This window comes from Serinus canaria, chromosome 5 (assembly GCF_022539315.1).
Source record: "Serinus canaria isolate serCan28SL12 chromosome 5, serCan2020, whole genome shotgun sequence".
Taxonomy (NCBI): domain Eukaryota; kingdom Metazoa; phylum Chordata; class Aves; order Passeriformes; family Fringillidae; genus Serinus; species Serinus canaria.
Window position 1 is genome coordinate 8,921,478 of NC_066319.1, and position 21,023 is coordinate 8,942,500.

Genomic DNA, 21,023 nt, shown 5'->3' on the forward strand with positions numbered 1-21,023 from the left:
GCTGGGAATGTTCAGCCTGGACAAGAGAAAGCTCCAGGGAGACCTTAGAGCTTCTTCCAGAGCCTAAAGGGGTTCCAGGAGAGCTGGAGAGGGACTTGGGACAAGGGTCTGGAGAGACAGAACAATGGGAATGGCTTCCCACTGCCAGAGGGCAGGGATAGATGGGATATTGGGAAGAGATACTTCCCTGTGAGGAAGGCAAGGCCCTGGCATGGATTTCCCAGAGAAGCTGTGGCTGCCCCATCCCTGGAAGTGTCCAAGACCAGCTTGGACAGGGTTTGGAGCAACTTGGGATAGTGCAAGGTGCCTTTGCCCCTGGCAGGGGCTGGCTGGAATGGGATGAGCTTAAGGTCCCTTCTTACCCAAGCCATCTGGAATTAGGGATAGTTTTAGGAGGAGCACATTAATCTCATTTTTGGGATCCTCCTATCTATATTTTAGGAATCACATGGTTGATTTAGTTTCTGGATCATCTCTTGCTGCTTCTAATTAACTCCTGCCATAGTCTGGCATTCCCCAGCTCCAGAGCTGGTGCATTCCCACATGTGGCCAGTTCATTTTTCCTGCTCCCTGTTCCCTTGGGAAGGATTGTTCCTGGTTTTCTGTGGTATAACCAATTGTTAGGAACAGTCAGTTCCAATCTGTGCCATTCAGTTTGTGCCTGCACAGCTGCTTGGAGCCAAGGAATGCTTTTCCAGGGATTTCTTCGGCTGCAGCTCTGCTCTTGTCACGTGGGTTCTCTGCTTCTGCCTCACCTCCTTTCACCTCCCTCTTGTCCAGCTTTTCCAAATGAATTCTGGCTCTGGAGCTGGTGGCTGAGAGGGCAGGGACAGTGCCCCTGGAGTGACAACTTTCCAAGCTCCTTCCAAGCTCTGCTGAAGGACTCCCCCATAACAAGGGAAAGTGAGGAGGGTATGGAAACATGGAGAGTGGTGGTATCAGGGAGAAAAATCCCATAATAGTTTGGGTTGGAAGGGATCTAGAATGTGATCCAGTTCCATCCCCCAGCCAGGGGCAGGGACACCTTCCACTAGCCCAGGTTGTTCCAAGCCTCAGCCAAGCTGGCCTCGGACACTTCCAGGGATGGGGCAGCCACAACTCCTCTGGGAAATTCAGAATCTCATCACCCTCACAGGGAAGAATTTCTTGCCAATATCCCATCTAATTCCACACCCTGTGGCAGTGGGAGGCCATTCCCATTGTCCTGTCACTTTTTGCCTTTATCCATAGTCCCTCTCCAGCAATCTTGGAATCTCTTCAGGCACTGGAAAGAGCTCCATGGTCTCGCTGGAGCCTTCCCTTCTCCAGTCTGAGCAAGGTCAGTGTATCAAGGAGACACCAGGAGTGTCAATTAGGGAATAAGCATGGAATCAGGAGGAGATTCCTGGTGCCACGGCTGCAGCCAGGAATGTGTGGCCATGCTTCCAGTGGCACTGAGTTTGCCGGATATTGGAGCGTAGATGTAGGAATCAGCAGTTCCAACTCCAGGATCTGTAGTGGAGAATCCACAGGGAGAAACAGGCACGAGGAATCTGTGTCAGCAGGAAAAAGTTGGAGTAAATATGTGTGAGTAATTCCAGGAGTCAGAGCTGGAAAACCTGTGGAAATTGAGGCGATGTAAAGCTGCCTTATGGGATTAAATAATTCCTGAGCTTGAAACTGAATCCCTATCTCCTGGCCCTCCCTGGGGAGCAGTGGGCAGGGCTGGATCCCTGCTGGGGAGGGATGGGTGTTGTGGCTGCCAGGAGAGCGCAGATCCTGAGGGCCTGGAGAAACTGTGGATCAGCTCCACGTGCAGGCTGTGGGTGGTGAGGAGGAGGGATGTGTGTGCTGGGATTTGGAAATGCAGCTCCTGGAGTGTCCAAGAAGAAGGGAATGTGGAAAAATAAATATATTTAAGGCTTAAATATGACACAGGATCAGGGAAGCCTGGGCTTGATTCATCCTTGCTTACATAAGCAAAAGGAAAAGAGGATTCCTGCTTTCCATCACAAATCTAAGATTCAGGAAGAGTCTGGAGAGTTCAGCTTGGCAGGATTCAGCCCAGGATTGCAGTTCTAGGTTGCTTGTTGTCTTTAGGGAAGTGCTGGATGGGTAAGAATTCATAGGAAAAGGACAAGGAAATATTTGGTCCGTTGGTCCTGATGGTTTGGAGAGGTGTGGGACCAGTGCTGTTTGTTCCCTGTGGTGATTCCAACATCTTTATCCCAAGCACCAGGTGGAGGAAAAGCAGGCTGGTAAGTCCCAGGATTTGATTTCCATGGGTGGGAATTTGGGACTTAATTCCATAAACTTGGGAGAGAGTTGGAGCTGCATGTGCTGGACTGTTGGTGGTTTTCCGTGTGCTCTTCCTCAGTGAGCTCCATGTTCCTAATGAACAATGGGCCTTTTTGGGATAGGGTGAGAGAGGAGCTGTTGGGGTGTGGAAGGAGGGAACTGCTTCCAAGGGTTTCCATGGGGGCTGGAATTTTGGGGTCCTGCAGCACTGGAATAGGTGATTTATTCTTAGGAGCAAGCACTGAGGAAGTAAAAGTTTTCCCAAGCTGTCATTTGGGTGAGCTGGAGACCTGGAATCTGCTTTTCCTTTCCTCATTCCCTCCCTCCTTCCCTGCTCCTGCTTTCTTTGGATTTGCACTGTAATTAGCAGTTTTATAGGAGCTTGGGCAGAGCTGGCAGCTTCTTTTAGAAAACTGTTCTCCAGGTTGGAATAAAGCAGGATTCTTCTGCTGGGAATGCTCAGCCTGATGCTTTATTTTACTACCAGGGCTATTCCCATGTGTTAAGGTAGAAGCCTTGGGATGGGAGGGGCAGAAGCACATTTCTTGGGAAGTTGCAGCTGGAAATCCAGAGTTAAGCTTGAAATGTTCCCTTTTAGCTTAGGAAAAAGGGAAAGAGGATGTTGTCCACGTCTGTATCCGAGCCAAGAACATTTCTGGGCTGAAATTCCCACTTCTCTGCTGTTGTACATTTAAAATTCCCACCTGTACAAGTGTTCCTGTCCTGGCCCTTCCCCAGACAGGACTTTGGTGTTTGGTCCTGCTTCCAGGGTAAACATGGAAGTGAAAGTGTATACATTCAGTGTGGAAAGAAGCCCTTGGATAGCAGCAATCCTTTGGATGCTGGTGATTAGTTCATAGGATCTTGCTGGAAAAACATGAATTCAGGGTTTGTTTTTTAATCCATAAATATTCCTGTAGGTTCTGGTTTATCAAATGAGCTTGCAGAAATAACTGATTCCAGGATATCGTGATGTTGGTTTGATTTTCACTGTAGGCTGGGAAAAATCTGGAATTGGGGCCAAGAAGCAGATTCTGCTTAATCAAGTGCAAGATTGATGCTTTCCAAGATATTGGAAAGTGGGAATCATGGGAGGGTTTGGGGAGTTAGAGGAAAAGGCAAACCACAGAAATGTCCTTTTCAGGGAATTCATAGCATTCAGGAATGTTCCCTCTTGAACATACTCCCACAGGATGAGGTTCTCAAATCGGCTGTTGGGGGCTTCCACTGGAAGTTTCACTTGGACTTTGGGAAGTATGACCTCCATGACCTCTTTCCAGGCTGATTTCTAGGAATATGGGATGATACAAGCGTGTCCTCTGCCAAGGAAACAAGCAGGGACACGGTGAGGGAAATAAACAGGCAGCATCAGGAAAATGGGAATAGGTCATGTCCAGGTCGGGGTTAGGCTGTTTGAAGCCATTCCCAAGGTTTTTGAGCCTGGAAGTGTCACAGATCCAGGATCCTTGTTCAATGAGGACAAATTGTATTGAGAAAAGATGCATTTGGGTTTAGATTCCCAAAAAACCTTTCCAGATAGCCCTGATTCCCAGCATTTTAGACTTGCAGCTGGGCACGTACCTCCCTAACCACTTAGTCATGGAATATGAGAAGAGGAAAACTCCTGAGATAAGTTGTGGGATGTGATGCAGAAAAAAGGCCAAATTGGGAATGCTGGTGAGCAGGGAGTAGAGTAAGAAGCTGGAGGCCCTGGAGTTCCATGTGTCCCTCTTTCCCCCTCAGTTCCAGGAGGGAGGGAAATAATCTCTAGTTTAAATTTCCTTAGGATTATTCCTGGGAGATGAGTAGAGCCAGCATTCCCTCCTATGCCGGCAGATGCACGTGGAGGGAACCTCTCCCTGACGATTCCCGTGGCTCCGGAGCCTGGAGCCGCCTCTCCGGATGCGCTGCTCCTCTCCAGCACATTTGTGGGGAGGGGGAGCAGGGAAGGAGTGCCAAGGAATGGTGTTGACCACACAGTTTTCCCGAGTTTGGCAGGGATTTTGTGTTCTCCCACTTCTTTTGCTCTCCTTGAGTTGGCAGCGGTGGTCCCGGCGCCGCTCCTGGTGGCTTTCCCTGCATGTGACTCATCCCCAGGGAATTCCTGAAGCAATGAGTCAAGTTATTGGGAAAACTGTTTGCCCACTAGTGTAAACTAGGAAGCCAAGAAGCTGCTTGCAGGAAGGGAGAGATGCAATTGCTTTTGGAAATGACTGGGCTTCTCCTCCTTCTTCCTGAAGGCATCGCTTCCAGATGTGCCAGAGCAGGATGTGCCTCTGAATTCAATATCTCACCTGGATATTTGCTCCTTCTGCTTTTTTTCTGCCTTTTCGAAAAGGAGGCTGAGCTGATAAGCATTTCAGGGTGAAGTAAAACTGTCAGGAATTTGCTAGGATTGTAGTAGAAAATAGCTTTCCCTAAAGAAATGAGGCTCCATCCAAAATTCCCCTTGTGTAATTACTGGTCACCTCTTGGATTTGTCCTGGCTGGCTTCATCCAGCCCTTGGAGTTTTGGCTATAAATAACTCAGAGGCCGTGTGCTTTCCAACCAGGAATTACCAAGTTCTGCGTGTAGCTGTGGGATATTCCAACAAAACCAATGATCGGTGATTCCCAGTAAATATATCCAGGGAGTTGTTGTTCCACACCTGGGAGCAGATTTGGCATGCTGTGAGCATTTATTGCTGTACCCATCACCTCATCCAGGTATTCCTTTTGCATTCCCTACCCAATTCAAACCAACCTTTCCTTGTTGTAGGGCATTTTATTCCCCTGTAGAACATGGAGTTCTATTTGAAATTCCAAATTAATTGGAATTTATTACATTTTCCCCCGTGGCAACTTGGCCGTTATTTTTGCCCGAGCTTGGAGTGGTCGGGAAGCTGCCTGTGGGCTCTGCAGGCACAAACTGTGGGTGGAATTGCGGAGCTGCCGACATCGAGACAACGATTGGGGGTTGTTTTTAACTCCGTTCCTGGCAGCACACTGGAACTGTGTGTGACAGTTCCTTCTCCACTCCCAGATTCCTGAAAAAGTGGTGGCTTCCCTTGTTTCTCAGCCAGGTGTTTGTGCAGGCTTTGGATTTTCCATAGGCAGATGAGTCTGGAGCTCTGGAGTTAAGGTGTGCTTTTGTCGAGGTCAAGGAGAAAAGTCCTGGGAATCTTGGAGGTGTGAGGAGGCTTTTCTATCCCTTTCCAAGCATTATTGTCCCTTTCGTTTGGGCAGCTGGAGTATCTCACAGTGATCCCTGTCTTTATAGACTCATCCCTACAAACCTCTTCCTTTATGCCCAGGGATGGTTGCCGAGGTCTGGAATTAATAAAGCCCTGTGGATCCTTCACCAAGGGGGACATGGAAGTGCTGGACTGTGTTCAGGGAAGGGTTTGGAGCACAAGGAGCAGCTGAGGGAGTCAGCCTGCAAAAAATGAGGATCAAGAGGGATCTTCTCACTCTCCACAAATCCCTGACAGGAGGGTGGAGTCAGGTGGGATCAGGCTCTGCTCTCAGATAATAAGTGGCAGTATGAGAAGAAATTCTCTCAAATTGCACCAGGGGAAGTTTAGGTTGGATATTAGAGAAAATTCCTCAATGGGAAAGGTCTTAAAGCATTGGAGCAGGCTCCAATGGTGGAATCCCCATATCCGGAGGGATTTAAAAGCCATGTGGATGTGGCATTTGGGGACATGGGATAGAGGTGGCCTTGGAAGTGCTGGAGGAATGGTTGGACTCAATCTTGGAGGGCTTTTCCAGCCTTAATGGTGATGCTGTGGACAAATCTTGGCCCATGGGGTGGTGCAGGGTTATCCAGTGGAGAGAAGCATTGGGATGTGCAGTGTCACTGGTTTCTAGGACTGGGATCCCTGGGAACAGTCTCAGAAACTGTTCCCAGGGATCCCAGTTGTTAGGAGGAGGTTCATTCCAAAGTGGAGAATTTCCTTGTTTCTTTTTGATTCAGTGAATCCCTTATCCTGCTTTTAACTGGGAGCAAGTGCTGGGAGTGGCACCTTTGGGATTTGTCCATCCTCTTGCACTAAATCCATTAGGGTTTGCAAGATAGTCCCATTTTTCCCGAAAACTCCACTGCTGTGGTCGAGTCCATGCCAAGGAGATGCATACTGGAGTCTCCTTATTAAAAATTAATCATTCCCAACGTAACAGAAAGGAGATGTTGTGTATGTTTGAGGGAAATGTGGGATTCATGAGACCTGTTTCTACCCAAAGCAGGGGAGTTTGGAGTTAAGGGAAAAGGGGATGGATTTAACCAAGGAGAACATGCACCTTGTTGTGTTTATGGCAAAGGGGCTTTGGGAAAGAGTCTGAGGGAGGCATGAGGTGGGATGGAGATGGATCAGTGCTGGCCCAACTGGGAAGTGGCTACACCAGTCCTGTATCCATCACCGTTGCAGTTACAAGGAATTTGTTCCAGGATTTCAGGGTTAAACTGGTGGGCCAAACAGGTAAGTTCTTGTTCCCTGTGTTTTGAAGGTCAGTTGATACTCCAAGATTATTTTGGGAATTTGTGTCAGTGGGCAGTGCTGGAGTTCCAGATCCAAGCTGATCCCATTAGTTCTGTCCCAATGACATTGTGGAGGTGATTGTGGTGCCATGGCCTTATCCCGAGGGAGCCACATCCAAAGTGTGCCAAGCCACAGGAGGCTCTTTGAATCTTTACGGTCTCCAAGCTTCATTCCCTGGCTCTGCCACTGACTCTTTTTATTCCATTCTCCTTGGAAGATGGGAGGTTATCAAGGAGAATCTTCAAAGCAGCCGTGAAGGTATCCCAAAATTCTAATTCCCACTGATTTTTGCCAGTGATCTCTTCCTGGGATTTGCTTATAAATATAGCTCTGAAATGTTCCATGAATCCATGGAATATTCCTTAAAGTAGGGGTCTGTTCCCTTAATCACCTCCGGTGAGGGCAGAGCTCTCCTCACAAGCTTCCGGCAGCTGCTGTGCCTTCTTCCCCCTGGGAAGAGCTTTCCCTGCAATTCCTGCAGGCACTGCTTGCAGCAGATACTTCCTGCCCCTTGGAAATGGCACAAAGGCTTTGCCTTCCTTTGGTGCCATGGAATTTGTCCCCTCTTGGTATTCAATCCTAGAATGCTTTCGTTTAGAAAGGACATGGAATGCTCATCCCATTCTACCCCTTGCTGTGGACAAGGACACCTCCCACTATCTAAGGTTGCTCCAAGCTTTGTCCAGCCTGGACTTGTCACTTCAGGCTTGAAGCAGCCACAGCTTCTCTGAAAAAATCCATTCCAGGGCCTCACCACTCTCACAGGGAAGGATTTCATCCCAATATCTAATCCAAACCCATGCCATGTGAGTGGGAAGCCATTCCCCCTTGTCTTGTACCTCCATGCCCTATTCCAAAGGCTCTTTCCAGCTCTCTTGGAGCCCCCTTAGGCAATGGAAGAGGCTCTAAGGCTCCCTGGAGCCTTCTCCTCTCTGGGCTGAGCTATCCTAGCTCTACCAGCCTGGCTTGAGATCAGAGCTGCTCCATGCAAATTCCTCTGGCCAGCTTCAAGACATTCTGTATGGATATGACCACCCATCCCCCTTCTCCCTGGAAGGCGAGAACAATTCCCAGATTGTGAGAAACAACTCAGAAACAGAAAGAGCCTCATTTAAAACCCTTCAGAACAGCTGGATGGGGCCTGATGGGGTTGGATCCAAGCTGGAATTGATGATTTCCGTCCAGTCTGGTAAGTGCTTGATGGGAACGGGAGGGTTCTGGGAGCTGCAAGGGAATGATCCAGCCTGGAATGGGAAGCCCATATGCCATGTGAGACATGTTGGTGAGGGAAAGAAGTATTTGGGGTGACTTGATGGGACCACAATTCTGTTGGTTAGGGAAGTGAACTGTTTGTTATCCTGCAGAATGAAAAAGCAGGATGCAGCATCCATGCTGTGCCCTCAGGACAGGTCTCTCCAGCACCTGGGCAAGGTGACCTGGATGTGCTCTCAGGGAGAAGGGAAGCACCTCTGCTCTGGAGCAGAAAATTACTCCTGAGGAAAAGCTGCTATGGGAGCTGGCAGGACACAAAGCTCCTTTGGTTTTGGTTTTCCAGCTGCATTTCCTAAGAAATTGAGCTGGGAGCTGGCAGGCCTGGGCTTGAACTTTCCAGCAGGACAGCAGGTTGGGACTGGGACATTCCTGGGGAACATGGTGACATTTCAGCCAGGGAAAGGGATCCTGGGAGGGGCAGCATTCTGGGACATGGTGCTGGATTTCTGTGGAACGGCAAAGGGCTCTGTCCTTTAGCAACACCTGCAACCATCCACTGAGACCTACAGATCCGTTTCTTTTTTTGTGAATTCTGTAGCCCTGAGCAGTGAAGGCAAACATCTGGCTTGTTTAGAGGGAATTTCCTTGGGTGAGTCACCCTGGAGAACTCTGGAATTTGCAGAGGCCAGCTGGAAGAGGGTGCTGGTAGAGCTGAGATGGGATTGCTTTGTCATACCTGGGTCTTGTGAAAGTGCCATCAGGTGCCTGAGGGAGAATGTAGGGAAGGAATATTGGAATAGCACGGCTTCCTCCATGCAGACATCCCCAGGGATCTGGCAGAGGGAGAAAAAACTCCCAGCAGATCTGATTTCAGCCTGGGTTTGACCTCCCATCTTTTGCTCTGAATACCAGGAGGTTGGGAACCAGGGGAGGTTTTGGGGTGATGGAAGTGGGAATCCTGAGTTAGCCTGTGGGTGCAGGGATGGGGAATTGCAGGGGGTTGTGAGCCTGTGGATGCAAGGATGGGGAATTGCAGGGAGGGGGGATTTGCAGGAGGGTATGAGCCTGTGGATGCAGGAATGGGGATTCGCAGGGATGGGGAATTACAGAGGTTTGTGAACCTTTGGATATAGGGGTGGGGAATTGCAGGGGGTTGTTAGCCTGTGGATGCAGGGATGAGGATTGCAGGGGGTTGGAGCGTTGGGCTGTGTGGGTGCCTCGGGAATCTGCAATTCTGGGAGCTTGGAGCAAATCCTGCCTGGATTTGGGTGGAGGGAGTGGGTGACTCCGGGGGTGTTGCTGTGGTGTGGGTAGGCTCCTGGCATGCAGGATCCAGGCACAGCCTTTTTCCCTCAGCTTTATTTCCTGGTGTACTTCTCCCTAAGGAGGCTCATGTCAGATGGGATGGGCTGTTGGATTAGCCTAAGTCTCCGAGGTTTAGCTGGAATGTTTTCTCACTGTAGCGTTTTTCTCCCTTGCTCTTTTCCCTAAGCCTTTCCCTACAGACAGCTAATTCTCCCCTTCCCCCACATCCTGTCATAGCCCAGAGCATGTCACAAGGAATTAACGGCTGGAAAGGCCGGGAGAGGCTCCTCTGGAACAGTCTCTCCTTTCTGTGGCCGGGGTGGCCCCCTCTGTGTGTCCCTTTTGTGTCCCATCCAAGTCCCCTCCCCCTGGCCATTCACTGGAGAGTCTGTGGCCAGGAGCCTTTCCCAGCCCGATGCCATGGCTGTGTCCAGGGCTCCCGGCAGCGCTCCTGCTTTCTCGGTGGGAAGAGGGAGGAGGTTTGTGCCGCTCCAGGGTTTTCCTCCTCTCCCGGCTCCGCATCTCTGACAGCATCGCCCGCTCTAGCTCCCAGTCCTCCTTCCCACAATCCACGTACAATCTCCTCAGAATAGGGATGATGTCACTTCCTTCCAGAGGGTGCTGGGGGGTGTGGAAGGGGGGAGTCACGACCTCTGGCTCTCGGCATTCCCGGTGGATAAATGAGGTGCAGGGAGGGAGTTGCTCTGAGGATGATGCCCGGCTCTGTCAGCAGGCAGATCTCGGTTCCCACACCGTGCTTCCCTTTGCCGAGTGGGATTTTCAATGGCTGCAGGAAGAGTTTGCTGTTCCCTCCTGAGCTTGTGATGCCTGTCTCCCTGGATATGCACTTTTCCTGAAATACCCTTCTGGGAGAGAAGGATGCGCAGCGGCTGGACCACATGCCATGTAAGGTTCCTGCTTCCCTAGACCTTGCCCGGCTCTGAGGGGGCTCCTTGTGCATGTGCTTCCCTTATTTCAGTGTTGGGAGCTTGGCACTGCTTGTATGGGGATTCAGCTTTCAAGTTCCTGGGAATGTCTGGTTCTTTCCAGCAGTTTTAGGGACAGTGTGAGGTTCTTGCTGTCATGGAGCCGGGGTCAGTGGTCTCAGGGCTCTTTGCACTCCAGCTTTCCGGTCCTCCCAATTCCTCTGCTGGATCGTATCTTCAGCATCTTAAAACAGTTCCTGGGATAAGCTGTGCTGGGATGAAGCTGAAGAGTCCTCACAGTGAGAGCTTTCTTTGGTGGGTTTTCCAGTCTCAGGCCTTCCATCGTCTCCCTCCTTTCCAAAGCAGGGATAAAGCCCCAAACCTCCGGTTTAAATTCAGGAATCTTTGGGAATAAATTGGGAATGTTCCTGCCCTGAGAGCCTGGTAAGTGGAGTGACAGTTCCACAGTGAGTATTCCCATATGTGACAGTGAGTGACAGGCTTCTCCGCTCTGTCCCCATCTGTTGCCGTGGATAAGGAATCCACATTGGATATTTGTTGCTGTCATTGATATCCTGCTTCTCAAACTGGGAGAGGGTGCTGGGAACTGGGAGAGCCCAACTGGAGGGGTGGAAGAGTTCCGGAAAGCGCGTTGGTGGGATGCAGCCGATGGGATGATGGGAACGGAGCTGGACTGGGAGGTGCTGGAGGTGTATCCAGGGTTTGTGGTATCCCAGCTATCCTGGGTGGTGAATGACAGGCACGATGGGGCTGGGAGGGAGTCTCCAGATGGCCAGAGGAGTGAAGGTAGAGCTGGAATGTACCCAGTGCTCTGATTATTCTGTGCTGAGGAAGTGGGAATCCAAATGGCGGTGGAATTTCACATTAGCTTTGTTTGTGGAATGGAGCATTTCCTTCAACTGAGTGACAGGCTGGAAGCAGCCTGTTAACTGTGGAATCTCCTGGAATTTGAGGGGACTGTGTAGGTTTTCAGTAATGGGTGGCTGAAATGGGTTGGAAGATCCATTCCAGTGGCTGTGGGTGTTGGCACAGGAGAGGAGACTCTGGGCTCAGACTCTGGATTTGGGATTTTCTGGGAAGTGGTGGGGTTACCACACCTGACTGCTGGGCTGGATTTAGTGGGACAGGGCAGGAATTGGTGCCATGGGCTGTCTCAAACCCAACATTTGTGTTATCTGGAAGGTTCAACTTAGTTAAAATCATGAGCAACCTGGACTGGTGGGAGTTGTCCCAGTCCTTGTCAGGGAGATAGAACTGGATCATCCTCAAGCTCCCTTCTTATCCAAGCTATGTTGGAATTCTATGGACGTCCTCCCCTTTCTAATTAGTTTTATCCACAGCAATAAATTATGGGCATCATATCCATGTGTGGGGTTTTTTTTGCCTGGTACAGGAAGTATTGCAAGTAATATTCCCTTGGGAATGCTCTTGGAAATCCTGTTGTAAGTAATGGATGAAGACACTTGGTTGTTTGCTGTTGGGTTCACAGAGGCAAAAATCCAAGAGCACTTAGGGATTTGCAAGTGCAGCTTTGAAACAGCGTATCCACTGCAGGCCATGGGTGGAGCACTCCAGCAGCAGTGCATGGATGTGGGAATTGGGACATTGGTGGAGTTGGGAACTGAGATGGATCAAAATTGAGAGAGCTTGGAGCAGAGAGGCACAGGTGAGGTGGAGCATTCCCTGGTAGCACAGGTGAGAATTGAGACAGGGATTAGGGCATGGAAAGAGGGACAGGACTACTCCTCCAATCCAGAAATCCCTGGTGTCTCTGGAAAGAGTGCAAAGACACCATCCTGGATTTGGCAAAACCAAGGAAAAGTCCTGGTAGTGGGTCATGTGTTGAGCCAGGAAGGCAGGAGTGGGATAAGGTGTGCTGCCAGAGTCCCTCTGGAGCAGTTTGGAGTACGGCCAGCTGGGATGGAGTGGGATGGCTGTGCTGGAGGAGGCTGGAGCGCCCTGTGCAGTCTCGTGACTTTGCACCACTCCTGTTTCTATTTTCCAAAGAGTTTGGGAAGCCCTAAAAATAGGAGCACAAACAAAACCCAGGGAGGAATAGCAGCTCCTCAATCTTCCACCTTGGAATTGGTCGTGCCTGTCAGGGCCAGTGTGGATGTGACGGAGATGTGGAGCTGGCAAGATGCTGCTGCTGGTCCAGGGGGAGATCTCCTAGGAGCCAATATCCTCACTGGAAGTGCTGTTGAGAGCCAATCTGTAGTTCCCCAGATGCTGTCACTGGCTGTTAATGGATATTTTGGCTTCCTGAGCCAAGTGTGGGGGGGAGAATTGTTGGACAACAACAGCCTGGAAGCAGGTTTGTGCATGGAAAAACACAGTAATAGGGTTTTCCAGAGATGTGAGGCCAGGATGACCTGTCCCAAATCCCACAGTGGCTGCTTACCATCACAGCCTAAAAGGATTCCAGGTAATCCCATGAAGTAGATCTGGATGAGTTACAAACTGGCTTCAACTAGTACTTCCCACTCCTTCGATTCCCAGCCCTCCTTCCTGAGCATGCCATGCCCCCTGGTGCTGGAAGGAAGCAGCTCTGGGATAAACCAGGATGGCTCCCAGGTTGTGGGACTCTCCAGAGGAGGCTGGAGAGGCTCAGCAGCATCTTTGCTTCCATTCTTTTCCAGGAGGTGAGTGCTGTGCCTGCTGAACTTCCCGGGACCCGCCAGCCATGCCAGGGATTGTCGTGTTCCGCCGGCGCTGGTCTGTGGGCAGCGATGACCTGGTTCTGCCAGCCGTCTTCCTCTTCCTCCTTCACACCACCTGGTAAGTGAGAAGGGCACAAGGATGCTTGGAATTCACCCAAGAATTCTTCTGGCTGTTTCTGGCATGGCTGGAAATTCTCTCTGCACTTCTACACAGGGCCAGAAAGTTTGGTTGGGGCATTCCTGATGAACACCAACTTTTTTCCAGCTTCTGTTTTCATAGCTTAGCTCTGTTCCAAGTTCTAGCCTAGTTCCAATGAGCCTGACCAGAGCTTTTTGTTATCCTCCTGTGCCATCCAAGATTCTCCACTAGAATTTAGGACCATGTTTCTGTACAGAAGCTCAGGAAAAACAGGCATGGAATTCTGAAATGGTTTGGGTTGGAAGAGGCCTTAAAGACCATCCAATTCCAACCTCCTGCCATGGGCAGGGATGGCTCCCACTAGGTTGCTCCAAACCCCATCTAACTTGGCCTTGAACACTTCCAAGGGATGTGGCAGCCACGACTTCTCTCTGGAGTTGCAAATCCCATGGGATAATGTGGCATGGATGAAATGGTTCTGCTGGGGGTAGCAGGGCCTCTGGATGGCTTGTGGAGATTTGAGGCCCAAATAAACACTAATGTAAGGAGCTGTGGGACCCTGAGGAGGGAAGAGCTGTGGGATATTCCGTGGTTCCCTTGGCTTTCCTGCCCGGCAGGTTTGTGATTCTCTCGGTGGTGCTCTTCGGGCTGGTGTACAATCCCAACGAGACGTGCTCCCTGAACCTGGTGGACCACGGCCGGGGCTACCTGGGAATCCTGCTGAGCTGCATGATTGCTGAGCTGGCCATCATCTGGCTCAGCATGCGTGGGAGCATCCTGTACACGGAGCCGCGGGATTCCATGCAGTACGTCCTCTATGTGCGACTGGGTAAGCGGCTGGAGCCTCCACGCTTCTGTGTGCTCTGCCCTGGAGCCTCCTCTCCCTCCTCTGGCACGGCCAGATGGCTGCCAGGATGTGCCGTGCATCCCGATGAATCCATAGGCTGCGCCTTGTCACGGCTGTCAGACTGGCAGGCGATGTCCCAAATAGCCTCCTTTTCCTCTCATGGAATCTGCTCCCCCTCTGTCTCTCTTTTCTCCACCACGTTTTCCAAGGATAGGGGCATAAATCCCAATGGTTGTGACCCCTAGGTGTTGCCTCTTGACTCACCTGATCCATCCCTCCAGGCACTGGGAGGAAAATAGGTTTTCCACCTGCTCACTCCCTTTTTCTTCCTGTAAGCAATTCCTGTCTTGCTCCCTCTCCAGAAACTAGAGCAGGGAAGAGAATTATTCCTTGATCCCTCATTCCCTTTTAGCTTGTTTTCCCTGGATTCTGTTGCCTTCCAGGTACAGAAGTTTAATCAGATTTTTCTGTGCCAAATTAAGGTTTTAAGAGAAAAATCTTTGGGGATGCAGAGCCAAACCCATTCCAAACAAATCATCCCATGGATTTGCATCCCTGCTTTTTGCTGGGTTGTTTTCCTGCAGAATCCACTAAAATAAGGATAACCTTGCTTGAAAGCTCAGTGTGGAAGACTTGGAATGCTCAGAGCAAGTCATTAACGCAAACAGCAAACAAATCTCCCTCTCCAGCTTCCTAGCCAGTCTCCCTAGGGAAACATGGAGAGCCTGACAATTTGTGTTAAAACCAGACTAAGTGTGGCAGAGGAGGTAGGGAGAATCCAAAGAAAGGTTTCCTGCCCCCCAAAACATCCCTTCTTCTTCCTCTGTGTGTGCTTAGGAGTGGGATTTCCTCTGGATTTTGGGTCTTGTATTCCCTTTTTTCCTGGGTATTTTGTTCTTGGTGGTTGATCAGTTGTGCTGATGGAAGTGGGAGCGTGACCAGTGCGTGGGCAAGGTCCATGTGACTATCCCAATTTAAGCATGTGCTGTTTAATGCAGAGGAATTTAGGGAATTAACTCTAATGTGAACCTGGGAATGTCTCATCCCTGCTCCTGCTGCTCCTGTCCTGCAGCAGGCAAAGGGGAGAGGAGCCAAGGGAAGCAAAACCTAACTCAGGCATAAATTGGGTTCATCAGGAACCAGTCCTAGCCCTGATTCCTTGCCCAGGAAAGCTCTGTCTCCTGGAACTGGTCTTTCCAGGTCTGTAGCAAAACCACTTATGGAAAAATTCTGTGCCAACAGGAGATAAGGAGGGTGAGCGGGATAAGCCAGGCTGGATTTAGTCTCAGCTTGACCATAATTTAGGCAATCCCAAGCAAGGTGTTCACCTTCTCCACAGCTGATTGTCCACGTGTCCTCTGGAATTCCGGGGAGAAAGTGGGAGGATGGGCACTTCAGAGTGGTTTCTCAGCTTTTTTGTTCCAGGGAAGCACTGTTAATCCCCAGTTTCTAGTTTGCTATCAGTCACATGCAAAACTGAGGAGCTCCTTAGGCGCTGTCTCCTTGGAACTGTTATGGGAAGGGCTGCAAAGGTGCTGAGAATGTTTGCTAAGCATAGTGAGCAGGATTAATCCTGGATCCGTGAGTCAGGCCAGCTGTCTGAGGTAGTTAAGGTTTAGGTCCTGTGATTCCTGCTGCCTCAGGGAGTCTTTCCAGCAGCGTAGGAGGAAGGTCTGGATCTCTGATTCATACCTGTGACACAACCAAGGGCGCTGACCCCTCCACGATCCCATTTTTTCGGAGTTGTTTGGAACATGTCGCACTTTGGGCTCATCTCCTTACACGTCCCCTTCCAAAGCGTTTTTATACCTATTCCCTGTGAGAAAATGGGGAGAGGAGCTCATCCTTAGGGAAAAGGCTGCTGTCATCCGTGCTGTTACCATTTTTTCCAGCGATCCTGGTGATTGAGTTCGTGTACGCCATCGTGGGCATCGTGTGGCTGACACAGTACTACACCTCCTGCAACGACATCACAGCCAAGAGTGTCACCCTGGGTACGGAGCTGGAATGTGGCCTGGGAGCATTCCGACGGATTGGCGGGCATCCTTCGTTCCCGCCTGTGCTGATTGACTCTGGGAAGTGGATGGGAGCTGTCAATGTGGGGCTTGTTTTCCTGTTTATTGCTCGGAACAGTCAATCCATTCATCCGCCTGTGCTGCCGGCGCTCAGGCAGGGATCTGTGTTCCCAGGGAAGGGTAGTCTGTAAATTCTGCTTTTGACCTTCAGAATGGTTTTACTGTTTTCCTGGAAGCCTTTCCCAGTCTCCTGGTGGGGTTGATGTTAATGGTGCAGTCCTGGATACTCAGGGAGCATTTAATGGCCCCATAAAACAGCCGGAAGACTGATCCAGCTGTGGCTTAAAAGCCTTTCCAGAGGATTTCCTTTTGCTGCGGGACTTTGGGGTGGGAAGTAAGGGCCGGAGCACGTGACTCCTGTTTTTTTTTCAGGAATGGTGGTGTGCAACTGGGTGGTGATCCTGAGTGTGTGCATCACTGTGCTGTGTGTCTTCGATCCCACGGGACGCACCTTCGTCAAGCTCCGCGCCACCAAGCGCCGGCAGCGCAACCTAAGGACCTACAACCTCAGGTAAGGCAGCGTTCTGCGGATCCTGGAATTCCAGGGTGCCTTGGGTGCAAGGGACCTTAAAGATCATTGAATTCCAACCTCCCTTTATGTTCAGCGATGCTTTCCAGTAGAAAAGGTAATTCCAGCCTGGCCTTGGATGCTTCCAAGGATGGGGCATCCACAGCTTCTCTGGGAAATTTGTTCCAGGGCCTCACCACCCTCACTGGGAAGGGTCTCTTCCCAGTATTCCATCTATCCCTGCCCTCTCTCTGTCAGTGGGAAGCCATTTCCCATTGTCCTGTCCCTCTAGCCCCTTGTCCAAAGTCCCTCTCTGGCTCTCTGGGATCCACTTTAGGCACTTTAGGATTTCTCCGGAGCCTTCTTTTGTCCAGGCTGAACATTCCTAGCTCTCCCAGCCTGTCTTCACAGCAGACTGAATTTCCCTTCTATCCAAGGACACAAAGAACCAGTGGATGGTTTCAGTGTTACCAGTGCTGTGTCCTTATGGCTACAGGCACCCAAAATCCTCCTCAAGCCAGGGAATTCCAGGATGGTTTGGGCTGGAAGGGATCTTAAAGTCCTCTAAGCCATGGGCAAGGACACCTTTCATTATACCAGGTTGTTCCAAGCTCTGTCCAAGCTGTCCTGGAACACTTCCAGGGATGGGGCAACCACAGCTTCCCAGGGCAAAGTTTCTGGAAGGGTGTCCTGATTTTTTGGGATCTTGCCCTTCTCCTTGCCTTGCTGCAGGGACCATTCTGCTCTGCTGAAGGGGATTTTGGGAGGATGCAGCTCCCTGTCAGGTGCTGTGTGTGGGCACCTGCATCCAAAGAAGGCAAAGCCATGCAGAATCCAGCTGGATTCTGCCTTAAGTACTGGATTTGTGGATCCTCATGGACCCTGCTGACCACAGCAGCCTGTTTGTCTGTATCCCATAGCAGCGTTTTCCGTGGAAGCAGTGAGTGTGTGCTTAAATTTTCCTTACTTCGAGGCAGGATCTCCTTCCAAATCCTCTTTCTTCCTTTATTTTCCTCTCCAAAATCCAACCTTTTGCCCTGAGGTTTCTCCTGTTTAGTCTTGGCCAAGGAACAATTCCATTTGTGTTGGCAGTTGAATCTTTTAATTAAGAGTTGATTCCATCTTGGAGCTCCCCAGATGGGGAGAGAAAAAGCTTTTTTTCACCAAGCAAAGCTTTTTCTGAAGGATTTTTTCCAGTAGGGGACAACACAAACAGGCTTTGTTTCCTTTGATATGTGACTGTCCTTGAGGAATGTGGCTTTGGAGGGCATCGGGATCCGAGGGATAAAAAATGAGGCTTTCAAAAACCACTCCATAAATATCCCATTTTTCATTGGGTTTGTGTATTTTCTGTATTCCAATGACTTGGAATAAAGTCCCTTTTGAGGGAAAACTGGGCTTTTCTAAGGATAGTGCTCTCAAGTTCTGAGATGGAGCCTGGCTTTTTTTGTGGAATGCCAGATATTCCTCCTGACCTTTCTAGTGTGTTACCGTGGCCTGGAATATTTGGAATTCGTGCCTAGTATGGTGATTGCTTGGAATCAGGACATTCCCGGGAAGATAAGAAGGATGATACTGTGGATGTAGTACTGCATCCAAGGAAAAAATTCTTTCCTGTGAGAGTGGTGAGGCACTGGAATGGTTTTCCCAGAACAGCTGCGGCTACTCCATCCCTCGAAATGTCCAAGGCTGGATATGGGGCTTGGAGCAATCTGGGACAGTGGGAGTTGTCCTTGCCCGTGTTAGGGGGTGGAATGGATGAGCTTTGTGGTCCCTTCCATCCCAGACCATTCCAGAATTCTGTGATGATTTTTCCAAAGCAAATCTGAGCTCCACAGCTTGCACAAGTAAATTCAAACCAACCCCAAAATTCTCTCCTCTGCGGGGAATTTTGAGATCCCAGAAAGCTGAGTGAAGGCCTTTCTCCCTTGGCCGGGTTTTTCCCTCCGGGCCTGCTGTATTTATGGAGAGCTTGTTCCTGCTGTTCATGGATTTTCCCTCTGGAAAGGGAATGTTAACAGCTGTTAACAAGCAAACGCTGTGGGCTATGATGTGAAAAACAAACATCAAATGTGACTGTTCACTGCTCAAACAATTGTTTCCAAAGGATACATTCCCAACTTCTCCCTCTTGCTGAAAGAAATCCTTTCCAAGGAATAGATGAGGAAGTTCTCTGCCTGGCTGGATTGTGTCCCACGGTGGTTTTCCTCTCCCAGTGGCATCATGGCGTGAGTGGGCTGGGAAAAAGAAACAGCCCAATAAAAGGCTTGGCTTTTCCATGGAGCTTTGGAGCTCCTACTGAACGTGTGGAAGTTAGGAAGAAAGAATTTGGGAAAAGATGGAGGGAAAACAGCTCAGAGGACACTTGGTTGTTGAACCCCACCAGGGAAATCCTGGAGTTCTTTGGAATCTGGGGGAGGAAAGCCCTGCTGCCACTCGTATTCCCATTCCTCTTCTGAAAGGTTATGGAGAGCTGTTTTCAGATACTCAGGCAAGAGCTGATGGATCCCTGTGGGATCTGCTCCTTCCATTTCGAGCAAATATTCCTTTGCCAGCATCTTTTCTTTCCAGGTGCAAACCACTTTCTGGGCTTGGGCTTATCCTGATAGGATACCCTGCCAGAAAATGGAGTGGTGCTTTATTTTGGATTGCTCTAGCCTGGATTAAATCTGTGCTTCCCTAAAAAAAGGAGGAGCTTGGCACTCTGGCATGGAGTCAGTCCCTACTTCTGTGGCAGGGGGTGGAACACAATGATCCTAAAAGTCCCTTCCAACCCAAAGCATTCCTTGATTCTGTGATTGGGAAAAATTGCATGTCTAAAGTGCTCAGGGTCTCTTGTGCCATTCCCACTCCCTCATCCTGAGGTAACTTTTTTCTCTTGAGTGGTTGCACATCCTGGCACATGGAGCAGCTGCCAAATTGAAACAGGAACTTCATTCCATTCATCCCATTCAGGCAGGATACCAGGTATCCAAACATAGTGCTTGATCCTGTGGATTCACACTTCTCTGGAGCATATCCAGGTACTGAATGGAGCTGGGGCAGGAGCTGGAGCACCAGGGGTGGCTGAGGGAGCTCAGGGGCCTCAGCCTGGGGAAAAGGAGGACTGGGGGAGCCTTAGTCCATATTTTCAAGGACAGCACAGACTGTGCCGCTCCATGTTGGATCCTACACCATGTTCTGCTTCTCCTCACATTCCTGCTCTCCCCTTTATTCCCAGACACCGCCTGGAAGAGGGACAAGCCAGCAGCTGGACACGCAGGCTCAAAGTGTTCCTTTGCTGCACACGGACAAAGGACTCCCAGTCGGTGGGTACCAAAAATCTCCTGTTGGGAATCAAAATATCAGTGGGAGAAATCTCTGTTTTCCCTCAGGTTAGGATCACATTTGGCAGCACTTCCTGGACAGCTCCCATTTCCCTTTATCAGCCCCTTCCTGAGCACTTTCTCCTGTTGTTTCCATCAGTCTCACACCCTTAAGGAGGAGAATTTGGAAATGGGAAAACAAAAACCTGGAAGAATCACCAAAATCCTTCTGGATCTTCTGTCAATCAAAAACTGTCTAATCCATAGATCCACATGAAGGTCACTGGGAATTTTCATGTGCTGCCATTGGGATTTTCCCTTGCTGTTCTCTAGCAGGGAAAGGTAAAGGTCTTGAAACTCCTTCCCCAGAAGTTATCATTCCATTCTTCTTAGAATCACTAGGAGCAGGTTTATGCCTGAGGGTGGGATTCACCAGCATTCCTGAGAACCTGCTGGAGAGGCAAGTCAAACTTTGGTGCTGAAAAATTTTTGATTTAACTAAGTTAGTTAAAATTCTGAGGATTTGAGGACTCCTGAAGGAGCCAGCAGAACCAGGGAATTGTTCCCAAAGGGAGGAGAAAGTAATAAAAATCAGGAGATTTGTGTACTTGCAGACACTGAGCTCTGAATTAGTTACAACCTCTCAGGGAAAAAGCTGGGATTTATCAAGGACATTCCAACAAAACCAGCAGTGGCCAAAAAATCCGCCCAGACATTTAACTCCAGTTAGAAGGGCACGGAAAATGACAGGGAAAACACCAAGGGACCGACCACAGCCGCCGTGTCCTCACTAAATATAGCCCAGAGTTCGTGCTCCAAAAGGATGCAGCAGGAAAAGGAGCACATTGGAAGGGATGTGAATGTGGAGAGGAAGAGAAATGACTCTGGGATTGAAAGCTCCAAAGGGAAAAAAAAAATAAAGGAGAGTCAGGTGAACGTTTGTTCTTCCCAGGTGATGAATAAGATTAGCAGCATTTCTTAGGGAGTGTTGTGGAATTACCCACAGGTGCAGCTTCCAGAGTGTGGAAGGCTGCAGGATTTGTCACAGCCTTTGTTCAGAAATCTAGCACCGTGTCTTGGAATGCTGCCCCTCCCAGGATCCCTTTTCCTGGCTGAAATGCCACCATGTTCCTTGGGAATGTCCTTCTGGGAAGTTCAAGCCCAGGCCTGCCAGCTCCCAGTTTATATGCTGGGGAAACTCATCTGGAAATCCATCTGGAAAACTGAGACC

General features: G+C 49.8%; 1 protein-coding gene across 1 annotated transcript in view; it reads left to right on the forward strand.

The window, feature by feature from the left end:
- DAGLA (diacylglycerol lipase alpha) overlaps positions 1-21,023 on the forward strand; it is a 56,425-nt gene that overhangs the window by 11,679 nt on the left and 23,723 nt on the right. The window contains exons 3-7 of the mRNA XM_050975335.1: positions 12,898-13,036; positions 13,675-13,886; positions 15,797-15,898; positions 16,352-16,490; positions 19,708-19,795. Of these exons, the coding sequence (XP_050831292.1) occupies positions 12,942-13,036; positions 13,675-13,886; positions 15,797-15,898; positions 16,352-16,490; positions 19,708-19,795 (636 nt within the window). The 5' untranslated portion in view covers positions 12,898-12,941. The remainder of the gene's footprint in view (positions 1-12,897; positions 13,037-13,674; positions 13,887-15,796; positions 15,899-16,351; positions 16,491-19,707; positions 19,796-21,023) is intronic.